This window comes from Gastrolobium bilobum, unplaced genomic scaffold (assembly GCF_033153095.1).
Source record: "Gastrolobium bilobum isolate Gb01-03AN ecotype WA unplaced genomic scaffold, APGP_CSIRO_Gbil_v1 utg9035, whole genome shotgun sequence".
NCBI classification, from domain to species: Eukaryota; Viridiplantae; Streptophyta; class Magnoliopsida; order Fabales; family Fabaceae; genus Gastrolobium; species Gastrolobium bilobum.
Window position 1 is genome coordinate 62,786 of NW_026896453.1, and position 15,836 is coordinate 78,621.

The 15,836-nt window shown below is 33.7% G+C and overlaps 2 protein-coding genes across 2 annotated transcripts; both read left to right on the forward strand.

Moving 5' to 3' along the window:
• Nucleotides 1-4,606: 4,606 nt before the first annotated feature.
• LOC133299852 (uncharacterized) lies at nt 4,607-6,706 on the forward strand. Its single transcript, XM_061499352.1, has one exon. It carries the CDS (start codon nt 4,607-4,609, stop codon nt 6,704-6,706), a length of 2,100 nt encoding a protein of 699 aa, XP_061355336.1.
• Nucleotides 6,707-12,486: 5,780 nt separating this feature from the next.
• LOC133299853 (probable serine/threonine-protein kinase PBL23) lies at nt 12,487-15,143 on the forward strand (the record flags this gene model as incomplete). The annotated part of the gene is made up of 5 exons (XM_061499353.1): nt 12,487-12,610; nt 13,156-13,337; nt 13,428-13,617; nt 14,168-14,559; nt 14,847-15,143. Coding segments are annotated over exons 1-5 (1,185 nt in total), but the record flags the coding sequence as incomplete, so codon positions are not given.
• Nucleotides 15,144-15,836: the final 693 nt, after the last annotated feature.

A 15,836-nucleotide genomic window follows, 5' to 3' on the forward strand; every position in this document is an offset into this window, starting at 1 on the left:
TGATATGAATAAATATTTACTGAATATAATTTTCACCAATAGTATATTAATACAACACAATATGAATAATTTGAAAAAAGATTAAAGTAGGTCAAAATCGTGTTCGCAAATTGACACGCAATATGGCACAAATTTTTTCATATCAAATTTTTCGCGCATGAAAACAATATGAATTGGAAATCGGAACGAGCCAAACAAAAACTTTTTGTGTCATATATGTGTCTTGTTGTTGGATAATGTTGAAAATTGCCACTCGTAACCTACTTCTAGTGTAATAGCTTTTTATTGCCCAGGGTTTGGAACGTTGACAACTAAAAGATGTCGTGGCTAATGAGCCTGAAGACTCTCTTTTTTGGAGTTTGTGAGCCCGAGAAACTTGATTATTTAGGTTTTGTACCGTTGGGATTTATAAGTCCACTATGTTCCCTTTGGGGATGATGTCACTATATGGATGATACTCCCAGCAAAGATATAAACCAGGCTAGAAGGTATTATTCCAAGTATGGAGCAAGCTAACAAAGATGAAGACCTTGTTAGTATATGGATGTCCTAGAGACAATCTTTTGATTAGATTAGGACATATGCAGACCTTTTATATTGTCGCAAATAAAAGCACTATTTATTATGTTTCATATTTTGTCTAAATATTACTATTAATATTTATATGAGTAACTGGATAAACCCGTTGGAATAAAATAGGTATCTCTTGAGTATCTGTGATGAGATCACGATCATGAGGATTCAAGGATACTGCATGTTTATTCCTAATTTTATGTTCCTAGTCTAGAGACACTGAGAATGGGGATCAGTGATCTCGGGTAAGACTAACACGACTTATCTACTTGTATTTGGATGCAAGGTAAAGACCTCATGAGCTACATATATGGAGATGTCTTAGCTAAAGTCGTGGGTGGACCTATAAGGGTATAGCTCGCACTGAACAGACCCACAAAGAGACTCTATGAGGAACTCTCACAGAGAGTATCATTAGAGTAGTCTCTTTATATTTGGGTATGTCATTCCTAAGACCAGAAGTTATTACCTAGACTGTGTTCTAGAAGGCATGCTTTGATTGTGCACCTCGTCTGCCTGAAACATGGAGACTCATAGGTATACTGTTGGGCTTGTCCTGAAAGAACACAGGGCTAGGGTGATAAGCTGAAGGAATTCGTCAAATCTCTGTGAGAGATTAGGTTATCTGTAAACCGGAGAAATCGGGATGACATTTACAGGGACTCGGGAATCTATGCATAGTAAAAGAGATCATGAGATGATCTGCCTTTAGAGTCTGTAAATTGAAGATTCTCTATTTCGAATAAAGCTTACCCTAAATCGCAAGGCAAGGGTTGATACGCTTCCTTACCCTAGGTTTTATGGGAAGGTAACCGAGACGAAAGGAAATATATACGGCAACCAAATATGTGTAATAGGATGATCAAGTCATTAATCTAACTAGTTCTAGTTCTAGGGCAACAAAGCATTGCTAGTGCTCTGTGTTGTCATTAGATGGGTTGTGGGCTTATTGGGCCCAAGCCCATTTATGTCAGTGGCTATGTTGGACCTAATGGGTCACACACTAACACCTAATTGTCTAGATGCTCTAGCATTAAAGGTATTGGGCCTAACAATTGTTATTAGCCCAAGAAGCAGTTTGGAACTCCACAGATAGGGTGGAGGGCGCATGGATCAAAGTAATGGGCTTGGATAGTCCAAGACATTACTAATTAATTTAATTAGTTAAATTAATTATCAAATGTTTAAATTTTTAATTTTGAATTTGAAATTTGAATTTTGAAATTTGAATTTTAAATTTGAATTTTGAAATTCGAATTTTGAATTTTGAATTTTGAATTTTGAATTTTGAATTTTGAATTTTGAATTTTGAATTTTGAATTTCAATTTAGAATTTGAATTTGAATTTAAAATTTTAGTGTTTGAATTCAAATGTTTGAAATTCGAATTTGAATTGGCTATGAAAAGTTGTTTCATAACAAAAGGATAAGATGAGATCTTGTTGGAACATATCAGGAGGAGATCTTTTGGACATAATCCAAGGATAATGGGGTGCTGATTTTGGCTAGATTTGATCATCAAAATCAGCTCTAGAAGATACGCTCTGTTGGGAGAATATTTGAGTGAGTTGATTTAAGTTTAAAATGCAACTAACTCAAATGTATCTGGTCACCTTTTAGGCTATATGGGGCGCACCATATAGCTGATTATATGATGATTCATGATCAGATTTCTGACTAGGTTTTGAACTTAGTCTCATGAGAATATTCTGGGATGTTGTTGGCAATTTTTGAAATGCAACAACTCCACTTATTCTCTCCCCAAGGGCGCCACTTTTGATCAGATTTTTGGGAGAAAAATCTGATTTGTTTTTGGAACTTAAAAGGCTCCTCTTGTGTACTTAATGAGGAGTTGGTTCCTCCTTAGGTTTTGGTGAAAAAGCCAAGCCTTTCTCTACTCATCTATGCGCCCCTTGTGAGGTTTTCTCTTAGAACACTTCACTCTTCTAAACACTTTTACCTAGCCTCCTGCATCACACACTGAGCGCATAGCAAGCCTTATTGTGGTGATCAACCGGCGGTCTTACTGGAAGGAATTCCTGTATCTAGACGCGGGTGGTGTGGATCAACGTTAGAGGGTCTGAACCCTTCAGACCTACCTTGATCATCTTGAGTTTTCACGAACAAGGTATGACATACGTCTTAAAGTATGTATCTTGATATGCATGTGTGTTCCGCTTGCGAAAAATTTTGTTTTTCCCTCACGCATGTTTCGGCCTTCAAGGCCAATTCTACTTTCAGTCACTATATGGATGATACTCCCAGCAAAGATATAAACCAGGCTAGAAGGTATTATTCCAAGTATGGAGCAAGCTAACAAAGATGAAGACCTGGTGTGTGTATGGTGTGACTAATACAAATGGGCATAATAACGATACATAAGAGATAAGATCATGGTGTGCCCAAGGAGCTATTTATATGGGAAGGTGATGTGCACCTGGTGTGGGTTGGTGAGGAGGGGGTCAACCCTTCTTGGGATTCGTCACGGGTGGCAACGTTGGGCGTGACCTTTGCCTCTATGCAGAGCCTCACACACACTCCCCCTTGAAGCACATACATGGGAAGCTTCACTAGTGCTTGGTCTCTACCAAGGCCACTATGGACACCCCCTATATCAACATACTTCACCCTCCGTGGGGGACATCTATGTACAACCATAAGTACATTCGTTGGACGTGACAGACGCTGCTATGATAGCAGCACTGCGCCCTCTGCGCCTGACGGTGTCAGCGTGGGATAAAGGGGCAGTTTCCCTTTATGATGTCTGAGGCGGTCGCCTTTGAGGGTCAAGGTCCCAAGATGAAACATTTTGGTGTTTCTCTTAGGGAGAGTCGTTGCGTTGGGGTTTGGGGGGTGTCCTTGACAGCTGTTAGGGTTGACGTGGGTAGGAGGCTAAAGTTGGGCCTGAACCCTTGGGCCGTCAATTGTTGGGCCACCCGAAACAGGTTTTAAGGAATCTTTTCATTTTCTTTGAGCTGCTGGAATTTCACTTCCATCCCTTATTTTATTCTTGCTAATGGAAACTTTATTTTTGACTTTTATAGTGGTCGATAAAGGAGATAAATTAAGAGTGGGGAAGAGACGGTTGCCTTGTTTATGCAATTAATCTATCTCTGTTGTCCTTGTAATAGAGTATATATCTATTAATGTAGTTTCTCATTGCTTGTGTTTGGTTGAAAGGTGTCAAAAATTAAAAACCTCGTTAACTGAATGGGTTACTTATATAAGCATTCTTTCGAATACAGTTTTACACGTGAAAAATCCTTTTATCTATAGCCTTATAAAAACAAAATGAGAAAAATTAAGAAATTTCTAATATCAAAGAAGAATAGAAAAATGAAATCCACAAATATCAGGATATATTCTACAAATATCATCTAAGAAATATTTGGCATGAAAACGTTTAGGCTAAGCTGAGGAGCAAAATGTGTATAAAACGTCAACATTAATGCTGTGATTACAAGAGAGTTTAATAAATGAAATTTAGTTGATTAAATGAACCATATACTATAACTCAATTAAACTTCGATGTCTCATGTTTGCGTTTACCATTGATACTATTGTGGGGATTTTTCGTTCCTCTGATATAGTGGATTTTTGTAACAAAAACGTCAAAGAAAAGGGATACCAAAAAAAAAACAAAAAAAAACGTTTTGTTTGATTTCTGCTACCCATCAGAGACCACATTCACAAAATAACCCTTTAGCATAATACAAAAGGAGGTTTATTTTGTTTGAGATATTGCAAGAAACAAAGGATAATTTCGGTTTTCTATCACATTAACCTTACTGCGCAAGAATGCTCTTTGGCAAAGTTGCATAGAGCACACACCCCGAACGTGATCCGTCCATTTTTGGTATCACGTTACATTTTTAGAGTCTAAGGCAACACAATGCAGTGTGAGGGTCTCAGCAACCATTTTTAGAAAATTAGGTTCTTCCTGATTATCTTCACTCTATCACATTCTGTTTTCTTGTCCATATTTTCTCATTAGAAAATCAAGCACTAGAGCTTTGAGTCATTGTTTCATACAAATGAATGAACCATTTGAGACCATCATGGAGGTGAAGGAAGATTTTATGGTTTCACCTGCTGGTGATAGTGAACCAACTTTTAGAACTGCCCATTTTCTGAAACCCATTGCAAACTTCACTGATGGACAAGTCTGTGAGATTCTTTCATCCTCTGTGACTGTGTTACCCATGTTTGAACACAAGGAGAGGCCTTTAGCAATCCATTTCAATGGGTGGCCCCAATCACCAAAGAAATGGATTGGGTGGGTGGATACCCTTCATCCCAGGTATGAATCAGTGTGGAAGAAAGCTGGCATCTTTGAAGCTATCATGAGCACCAAGTGCTGCATTGTGAAAAATCAAGACTTGGCCATTGGGGTTGCAGAGAAGTGGTGTTCTAAGACAAATACATTTGTGTTTCCATGGGGTGAAGCAACAATCACGTTGGAGGATGTGATGGTTTTGGGAGGCTATCCTGTTCTTGGTGAACCTGTTTTCACCGCACTTGAAAGCCAGGAAATGAGAGAGATAGAAGAAAGATTGGTTCTGGCAAGAATGGAGCCTTGGAGAAGAAAAAAAACTAAGGCTTCCACAGCAGAATGGATGAATCTTTTCATCAATAGTGAGTTTGATATTGAGCATGAAGCATTCCTTGCAACTTGGTTGTCCATGTTTGTTTTTCCTGATAATGGATTGGTAAAAAAGTCTGTGTTCCCTATTGCTGTTCATCTTGCAAGAGGGAATCCCATTGCTTTGGCACCAGCAGTATTGGCTGGCATATATAAGGATCTGGATTTGTTGAAAACAACAATGGTTGGTTTAACAAAAAATCCAGCACTCGGTGATAAATTGCATTTGGAGGTTACTCTTCAGTCACCCATGTACTTTGTTCAAGTTTGGGTGTGGGAGAGGTTCAAGAATTTGCAACCAGAGCCCGAGTTGATCAACAATGGAGACCCTATGTTGGGTAGGTGGCACAAGGTCAAGGCCTTGAAAACTGACAATGTGAGATTGGCACTAGACTCAGCTAAGGAGGATTTTCTTTGGCGCCCATATGTTAGATATGCTGATAAATACAGGTTGTTTTATCCGGAAAATGAAATTTGGGTATCATCTGAGACCAATTTGGATAAAGAGCTAGTCTCTTATGTTACATGCTTGAGAGCTTCGGAGCTTGTTGGAATTGACACTATTATAAAGCAGTACCTCCCACATAGAGTTGCTATGCAATTTGGAATGGATCAAGATGTTCCTGGTTGTGTGCCTAGATTCAATGAGACCAAAGCCGTTGCATGGGAAAATTACTGCAGGCCCATATCTGATGGGAATTTGTATTTTCCATGTAGGCTTTTTGAGGCAGATGTTACCACACGTTATGCATGGTGGTGGAAGCAATCAGTATTGGGTCATCAGGATCCTGTTAAGAATATTGTGCGGCGGAAGAGAAGTGCAAGATCATCAAAACGTAGGCCTCATTCATCAAAAGCAAACAGAAGTGGAAATGATGCTGATGTTCCACCTGGGTTTCCTCCCAAACTTGTTAGCACTGTGATTTTTGGAAAATCTTATGGTGATAGTTCAGAAACTAGGAAGGGTGATAGTGATGCTGGTTTTCTTCCTAAATATTTGAAAACTGTTCCTCCTGGAAATTCTTTTCATGATGGTTTGAAAGGAAAAGTAAATATTGGTGGTGTTGTTCCAACAAGTTTTTCTCCAAAACATAACACTCTGACTCCTTGCATTTCTGTTGAGGACTGTAAGCCTGTCTTGGAAGAAAACAAGTGTGGTAGCATAACTCTCGGTTTGGGTAAGCATTTGTCCAACCAATGTTCTTCAGCCACTGCTGCAGATTATGAAGATGTTAAAAACATATTACCACTGACGAAGCCAGTTGCAAGGGATAACATTACACCTTCAGTGGGGGATTTGAAGGAAAATCTTGAAGATGCAATTGGGAGCAAAGAATCAATGATGTCTATTGACAGGGTAAACCCTTTTGGGACTCAAGGTGAAAGGTGTGGCTGTGTATGTGAAATTAAAGTAATGGAACTTGAACAGAGAATTAGGAGACTCGAGGGAGTGATAACAAAATTAAAGATAGCAAGGTTTGGCCACAGTTAGAAAAATTATTAGCCAATAAAACTAAAACCTTACTACTTGTTAGCAGTATTACTTATTTCTTAAAGAAACATGATATTTTAGTATCTTAATGTATGTACTTTGCTCTGGCTTCACTGCATCACATAAGAATTAGAAACATATTTATCAATTGGTACCTACTTTGTAGAAATGTGGCTGGTTATTTAGATGGATGTTTGCTTGTGAATTATCATTTTTGACATATATGGTACTTCCAACTTCACTTACCATAATATCTAGTCTTCTCTACTCCCAAGATTTATAGTGTGTGTTTGGCAGAATATGCAATTATTATATATGCAGGTTAGATGAAGAGATTCTGTGTAACAGTGAGCCATAATGTGAAACTTTGTAGTATAAACTTTTATGAACTAGCTTTTTGGTCCATGTAAAGAAAAATTAGTCGCACACTCTCTCCACGTGCGTTTTGTATGAGAGGCACACGCTGACTTTTCTTAAGTCACACATGAGGTGATGTGCAATTTGAATGCACACCATTAGAATGCGCATCTTTTCACATTAAATTGATAAATAGTTGCCAAAAAAAAGAATTAAACTTGACGAATAGTTACATAATTCAACTTATATGGGTCAAAAAGCCCTATACTGTTTGAATAATTTCATTTAAGCTGCCAAATGATATGACACATATGGCTTTCCTTTATATTACATGAGAAGCCTGTCACTTTAGCAGTTCTGGCGTAACTTTTCACATATGGTTACTACTAACTACCATTTTCAGTAAAATAGGAATGGATTCTCTATGCCTTTCTTCAACATACAATGTCAGGTGAAAATCTCAGGCATTTATTGATAAATCAATGGTCACAATTTTAATGTTAACATTCCTAAAATGGGGAAAAAAAAAATGATTGTGTGATATTTTTCATATGATATAATCATATTAAAAAAGATGATGAGAGATTCATTCCCGAGTAAAACGATCTATTTAAAATCACAATTATATGATTGCAAGAGGTTTCAAAAAGTTTGAAAATTAATATTTTGTAGTTTTTGAATTTAATTAGGGTTCGTTTTTTTTTAAATTATTTTAAATAACTTTGTCAAATGTTCACCGAAATTATGTCGTTTTGGGACAGAAATCATGGTGTATTTGTAATTTTAATTTATTTCAAGATTATAATAGTTTTTATCATTCTAATTTTTTAATTTTTCAACCCAAAATTATGTTATTTTGGTGAATATCAGACAAAATTATCTAAAGTAACATTAAATACTTTTATTTCCCCTTTATATAATTATTTAATTCAAAACGATATCATTTTGTGCCAACGGAGGAATGTAGAATTTAGATTCTAAGAGAGAGGTAATTATTGGATTTGGAAGTTCGAAATATATGAACTTTTCATTACATGCACTTCTTGTCCGGCCAAGATGCCAAGAACAAGACATATCATGCAACATGAAAAAATATAAAAAAAAAAATAATTACTAATAATATTAATAATGATGATTTTGCATTTTTTGTGCTCCTGCTGGATTTTTTTTTTTGACCGTAACTAATGCCCTTGATGATGAAATTTAACCCTAAATTTTGCTTTTTCGATTTTGCTGTCACATATTTTCATTTTAGTAATTGTAGATTTTAATTTCAACCTCCAAACTTTTCTTAGTTAAAAATGCTTTATTTCGAAATCCCTTCTAAAACGAGTCATACATGAAAAATCCTATTTTTCAAAAAAAATATCCAATCATGTTCTCTAGATGAGAATTTAGAGATAGCAAACCAGGTTGCTCTGCTTAGACCAAAACCCGTCAAAAACAGGGTCAGACGGAGGTTGTCTCATCTTTTTAAAGTGATTTGGAAACCTGTCTCATTTCATAGTGGCTTGAGGGGTCAATCTGTTTAAAAATAAATAAATATATGTTAATATTTAGTTTGACAGCTTTTAGGAATTTATTTTTGTCTCTTTCTATGAATAACATTTGTCATAAATAAAGTATTTTATTCTTTATCTTTTATAGATGAATACATAAAAATTCCGAGTAGCACACAAGCTTAACATGAAAAATAAAATACTATTTGATACTTAAAAAAAATAAAAATTACCTGATTGTTCAACCTACCCCGCCATAGGCTAAATTTGTTTAGACCCACCCTTATATAGGGTAGGCTCAAAAGGATTGGCATGGTGAGATCCCAACCCAACCTATTATTTGTGAGAGATTATCCAACCAATTGAACTGATTTTGCCATCTCTAAATGAGATCCATTATGATATGTATTTTTATTTTTTTTATAACAATTATGATATGTATTTCCTCCACTTAAATATAACGAGTTATAAGAGAAAATATGGTTGCATTGCATATTTGAGAAATCTCACCAACCACACAAAAGTAAAAAATTAATTATTGTATATGGGTAGATAAAATAAAATAGGGATATTTTTAATATATTTTATTTCTAATTTAGTGCATTATCTATTAAAGATATTTTTTATATTTTATATACTAAGAGTATTTTTTATATTTAAAGAATTAAATGATATATGTTGAAATCAAAAGGGTAACCGCAAGAGTACGAGTAAAAAGTGATTTTTTTCAATAAAAAAAAAAAAAGATAACATTTTCCTTCATTCATTGTTTAAGGCATGGAAGGGAAAAAGAAAGGAAACGTGTGTGGTAAAGTAATGGTCATTATCTTCGTTTTAACGATTCGATCAAATCGGTGGCATCCAGCTTCCTATTTACCGCTAATTATTATTTCGAAAAAACATACTCATTTTAAAAAATATAAAGTTATGTGAGAGAATGAGATAAATCATGTAGGAAAGAGAGTGGATAAAAAAAAATGTGTGGATTTCACCTCTCTATGAGAGTTAAATTACATAAATTATATCATTTAAAAGAATAAATATTTTTCCCATATCATAATTGATTAGTCGATTGAATCATAAATGATAAAAGTTAATATCAATATGTCAAATCTGTTCCACACTTCAACATCACATATTTTTTTATAAATTTTACATATTATTCAAGGCAAAGCCATTATATATACTTGTGAGGTAGATGGAAAGGACAAAATGTATATATGTTCAACCATATAACATAGTTGGCATTATTTAATCTTAGTTGGATTCATAAATGAAACACATCCTCTATTAGGTGTAATTATGTGAAAGCAGACATGCATAAAATCATACATCATTGTAACGGATAGATTTTTGGTAACGAGAGCCATAGTTAAACATAAATGATTCACTTTGGCTATTTCTAGTTTCAGTGGCAGAGACAGGATTTAATTTTTAAAGTAATAGGATCGATGTTATTTTAACAAATAATAGTTATTTATTTAAAATTTAGAATATAATATAAAATAAAATCAGTAAAGAAAGTGCAGATTATATATACATATATGAAATTTTCATTTTATTTTTATAAACATTTTCATGTGATCTTTGATAAGATTATTTCATGTGATGTTAATGAAAGCTTATTTTATGTGATGTTAATGAAAATTGATTTCATGTGGTCTTTGTGAATAAAATTTTATATTTTTTATATTTTAATTTGATTTGAGCCTACAAACTTTAGTTTGCAACTTAGTAGGCCTTACAAGTCGTATTCGATTTTTTTAGTTTTTTATAATATCGCAGGTCATGAATCAAGTATTTAATAGGCTAATAGGTCAGTATAGGTTCCAAATATTTTACATGGGCTTAGGCTATCAAAGTCAAAGTTTGGCTTAACTTGGCCCACTTATACCCATAGTTGTGACCTGTGAAGAACATTAACATAGAGGGACAACAAACTTCACAATTAAAAAGAAACATAGAATAATCAGCGACAAATGTCTAAAATCATTTAAAAGACATTGGGTCCACATAAATCATTTAATTAGTGTTTAGATATTTTAAAATTTTTAAAAATACAAAAAAAAAAGTTGTTAATGGATATGTATAAGAAATTTTCATACTCCATATATATACATATATCTTCATTGATTTTTCTCTTTAACAGTTTCAACTAATTAATAACCAAAATTCACATTCTTGTTGTGAAATAAAATACAAATAACACAAATAAACAATTAAATTCCATTACCAAAAGCAATTGTAGCTCTACATTAAAATAATTTTTTTTAAACGGTAAACGTAAAACAACACTACATTTTTTTCAAAAGAAATAATATCAATAACTACAACCACACAAAAAAAGTTGTTAATAAAATAAAGGGGCGTGAATTTCACTCATCTTAGAAACACTCAATAAACAATTATGGTCAGCAAAGACAAATAATTTCACTTTTATAAGATTCAAAAATATAAATCAATTTTTTTCGCCAACGGACAATATAATTACCCATGCATATTCCAAGAACAGATATCCGTGAAATCTTGAAGAGAGGAACGAAACATCGTGCCTTGTCGCAGAATGGCTGAGTTTCGGGTGATGAGTGTGAATAAGAAAAAAAGGTTAGAAGAGAACCTCAATTGAAAAAAGATGAAAGAAGAAGAAGAAATTAAGAAGAAAGAAATATGTTATCTAGTCATACACGGAAAGCAGCTCCATATCTTCATATGTTACCACTGTTACAATTTTAGCTAGGGTCCAATTATAATTACTTATATAATTATATACATGAAGGAAAGTTCTCACATTTGGGAATTAGGTTTTTGACTATTATTTGTGTGCAATAACCCAAAACACAATAGTTCAATGGACCTTCATATTCCATAATTATAGTCCTGTTATTCATTTGGTTTCATGATTGTTACTTTCAATGGTTAAGTATTTGTTCTTTTAGAGGACACAAATTGTTTCCTTTTAGTTTTTAACATTATGTCTTACCGGTAAGACATAGTTATAACATGAAAAATAGTTTTTTTTTCTCTTTTCACGTTAGCTGAAGTGACTGAGGAAATAGAAAAAAAAAAATTCATATTATAACTATGTTTTACAGGTAAGATATAATGTCAAAAACTAAAAAGATACAATATTGTGTCCTTTACAAGGACAAACTATCCTTCCTACTTTTAAATGTGTTTATTTGATTTAATTGGGCCCATATTTTAAAATAGGACAACTAATCATTTTTGTGATTAAGTTTATATGTCTTTCTTTTTTAAAATAATAGAAATAAGAATAAATAACATAATTGATTAGAATAAAACAGAAAAAAAAAATATACAAGATAAAAAATAAAAAAAAGGTAAAAGACAAAAAATAACCATATTATGCATGTTCCTTATTATTTGTTTGCATTTAGATAGTTTGTTCTTACTTTGTATTAAGTATTTGATTTTTTTTTTTTAATTTACAAAAAAAAAAAAATTTATTTGATTTTTTATTTAGGTGGTGATAAATTAAAATTTTATTTTACTTAATTATAATTAATTATATAATAAGTAAAAAAAAAAAAAAAAAAAACAAGCACTGCTGGCTTGGACGTGGCTACGCCACTGTCTGGTTTAGTAAATTTGACCAAGTCTTCGTATCCTTTCCGAAATCATAGGCCTTGAAGAAACACGAAGCAAAAGAAACCATGCGGGGTTGGAAAGATTCTCTGAATCCTGAAGATTAACGTGGTATTTTGCAGGGCCAAGGTTTTGATTAAGAACAACTAAAACAGATTTTAAGGCCCTTTATGGAGTTGTGTATAAGGTTTCTCTAGCATTGGATCATAGGGTATAATATTTGCATGCTGAGAAATGGATTTGGAAACCCAATTCAGGAATTTTGAAAATTTGTTAATGTGGGGTTTTATCTGATCGATCAGATTGTAGGCTTGGAAAATGAGCTGCTTTCAATGTTGTATGTCACAAGAGAAGATCAATAGGAAATCATTGAAGAAGAGCATTAAGGAATACCATGCTGCAAAAACTCTATCCTCATTTGCCAACATCTCTTTTAGAAGTGGTAAACTTATCAACTTCAATGCTAATCTACCTCATCATTTCACAATGCTTTTCTTATTTTCCTTCTTGTTTGGTGTGGGGATTCAGAATTATGTCTCTTTGTTCCTATTTTTTTGGATGTGGGGGTCTGAATTGGAGGTTTCTCACCATTGTATTGTATGATTTGTAGGCCAAAATTCTGCAAATTTGATGTATCATGTCTTCAGCTTAATGTTGTTTTTTATGCAAATCATTTGCTAGTACTATCCATTTCTCTGAATATTTAGGTATAAATTGGTAATATATGTAATGTTAGTACAATCACAATAGGTTTCATTACTTATTTTTAGGTACATAGGTTATTAGGTTTCATAAAATTAAGCCTTATAAGGACTAGTATGAAACGAGAAGGATCCAAATGCTAGAGTTCAGGCCTTTAGAGTCTATATTTTTTACTTCATCAGATATCTCCCTCAATTTGTCAAATTTAGTGGGTTTGAGCCTTTTAAAGTACTTACTTTCTCAAAGATAAATATAAGTGCTGAAAACTTGAACTTTTTCTTGTAGATAGTGGCAAGCGAAGGTTCATAACAGAAGAGATAGCAAAGCTTGGGAAAGGAAATGTTACCTCTAAGATTTTCTCATTTCGTGAACTATGCAATGCAACTCAGAATTTTCACCATGCCAATATGATTGGTGAAGGAGGCTTTGGGAGGGTTTACAAAGGATGCCTTAAAAGCACAAATCAAGTGTTACTTCAACTTCTCTTTTGAATATTATGTTAAGGAAGAAGCCTATTAAGGTTGTAAATAACCTTCGAAGTGCTGTGTTACTTGCAGGTTGTTGCTGTGAAGCAACTAGACAGGAATGGATTTCAAGGAAACAGGGAATTTCTTGTAGAGGTTTTGATTTTGAGTCTTTTGCACCACCCTAACCTTGTCAACTTGGTAGGGTATTGTGCTGAAGGTGATCAGAGGATTTTGGTATATGAATACATGGTCAATGGTTCGTTAGAAGATCATCTACTAGGTAAGTAGATATACTTCTTACACAATGTCCATGTCATGCAATGTATAAAAGCTGAAATCCAGAATGACATCAAATTTAAGTGTCCAATTTGAATCAAAGGAATGATGAAACTAAGAGTAGGGTTCAAAACAAAAGTATGAGTATAATGGACCATCATGGTGGTTCATTTAAATACAATATAAAGCAAACTTCTTCTTGCATGAAGATTTTAAGTAGATTATGTTTTTAGAAATTGTTCTATGGAATTTATTTCTTTCTTAGCATTTTCTGCAGTATAGCAAAACAATTATACATGTAAATTATGAGAAGGTGTTTTCTGTAAGATCAAACCAATGTTCCGGTATCAAGAACCAAAACTGGAAATACCAAGGACCCTATTGAACTTATGCTATGTATGAATTGACCTCCTATGAAAACCTTAGAAATTTGATGCATCCCGGCATAGTGGTATGAAAGTACACTAGAAATTCCACATTTTGAAGTGTCACCTTATCATTATTTACTATTTAGAATCTAAATGTTATCTGACAAACAACAAAATGTTTGACAGAATTAACTCCTGACAGAAAGCCTTTGGACTGGCATACTAGAATGAAAATTGCAGAAGGTGCAGCAAGAGGACTTGAATATTTACATGAAGTAGCAAACCCACCAGTGATATATCGTGATTTCAAGGCATCAAACATACTGTTAGATGAAAACTTCAATCCAAAGCTCTCTGATTTTGGACTTGCAAAGCTTGGTCCAACTGGAGATAAATCACATGTATCCACAAGAGTGATGGGAACTTATGGTTATTGTGCTCCTGAGTATGCATTAACAGGACAGTTGACTACTAAATCAGATGTGTACAGCTTTGGAGTAGTGTTTTTGGAGATTATCACAGGAAGAAGAGTTATTGATTCTTCAAGGCCATCAGAAGAACAAAATTTAGTCCTTTGGGTATGTATATCTCTTGAAACTTTTATTTTTCCAATTGGTTTGTGGATTATCCGATTAGTTCGGTTCGAGTAGTATTGGACCGTATTGGGGTGACTCTCCCAATACAATTTTCTTCATTCTCAGGACTCAAACTTGAAAATTCTGATTAAGGGAGACAAGCTTCTTACTGGTTGAATCAATGTTGTTGGTTATCTTGAAACTTTTATGATGTAACAAAAATCATAGCATTACTCTAGAGTAAAGAATATTGAGGCTTATTGGACATTGATCATGTTCCTTCTTTTCAGGCACAACCACTTCTCAGAGACAGATTGAAATTTACACTAATGGCTGATGCATTGCTAGAAGATAACTACCCCGTAAAGGGTCTATACCAAGCTCTAGCAATAGCAGCAGTGTGTCTTCAAGAGGAAGCTGATACCCGGCCTTTGATCAGTGACGTGGTTACAGCTCTTGACTTTTTAACAAGGAAGAGAATAGAAGTGGATGAACCACAACATACAAAAGAGACTTCTTCTGCTCAGAATGGAGACAGCAGTGGAGAAAATGAATCTGATGTAGTAGATGATGATGATGATGATGAAGATGATAATGATAATGATAATGATGATGATAACAACAACAAAAATTAAGTGAAATGATATTGTAACTTCAAATGACCATTTTTCTCTTATGGTGGAACCTCTAGAAGAACTTCCTCATGTGGTTAAACACTAAGGAAAAAGAAACCATACCCCCATGCATGCCTGTTAAGGCCATTTCAATTTTCAATACCAACTTGTCAATATTAATGTCATGACATTCAATTATATGAGTTACATTGTGTAGGATATTAAGCATGGCAACGATCAGAGCATTTTTTTGGATATTATATGCGTATTAATATTCACATATTTGGGTGCAAATTGGTCATGCTTTCCTTAAATAAATCCAAACTCATTTTGCTGAAATTTTTTGGCTTGGCCTAGATTTCAAGTATTTTTGTAAAGCCTGGAAACCTTGTTTAAAGAGTTTTGAATAGACTAAGAAAATTATATTTTTTTAATTTAAAATTAAGTACCTTTTATAAAATTATTATATTCTATATGAAATAAGTATATTATATTAATATATAATTAAAAAATTATGTATGTATAAATAAAGGACTTTATAATTAGTTATTTGTATTTCTATATTTATTATCTAATAATATTTGTATGATGACTGAGGATTTGGTAAGAATTTTTTTATCCCGGATAAGTTACGAAAAAGTGTTTGGTTGACCAAAATTTTGTTGA

Bases quoted from the DNA above. Each gene is read 5' to 3' on its own strand.
- LOC133299852 (XM_061499352.1), top strand. From the start codon at position 4,607: ATGAATGAACCATTTGAGACCATCATGGAGGTGAAGGAAGATTTTATG.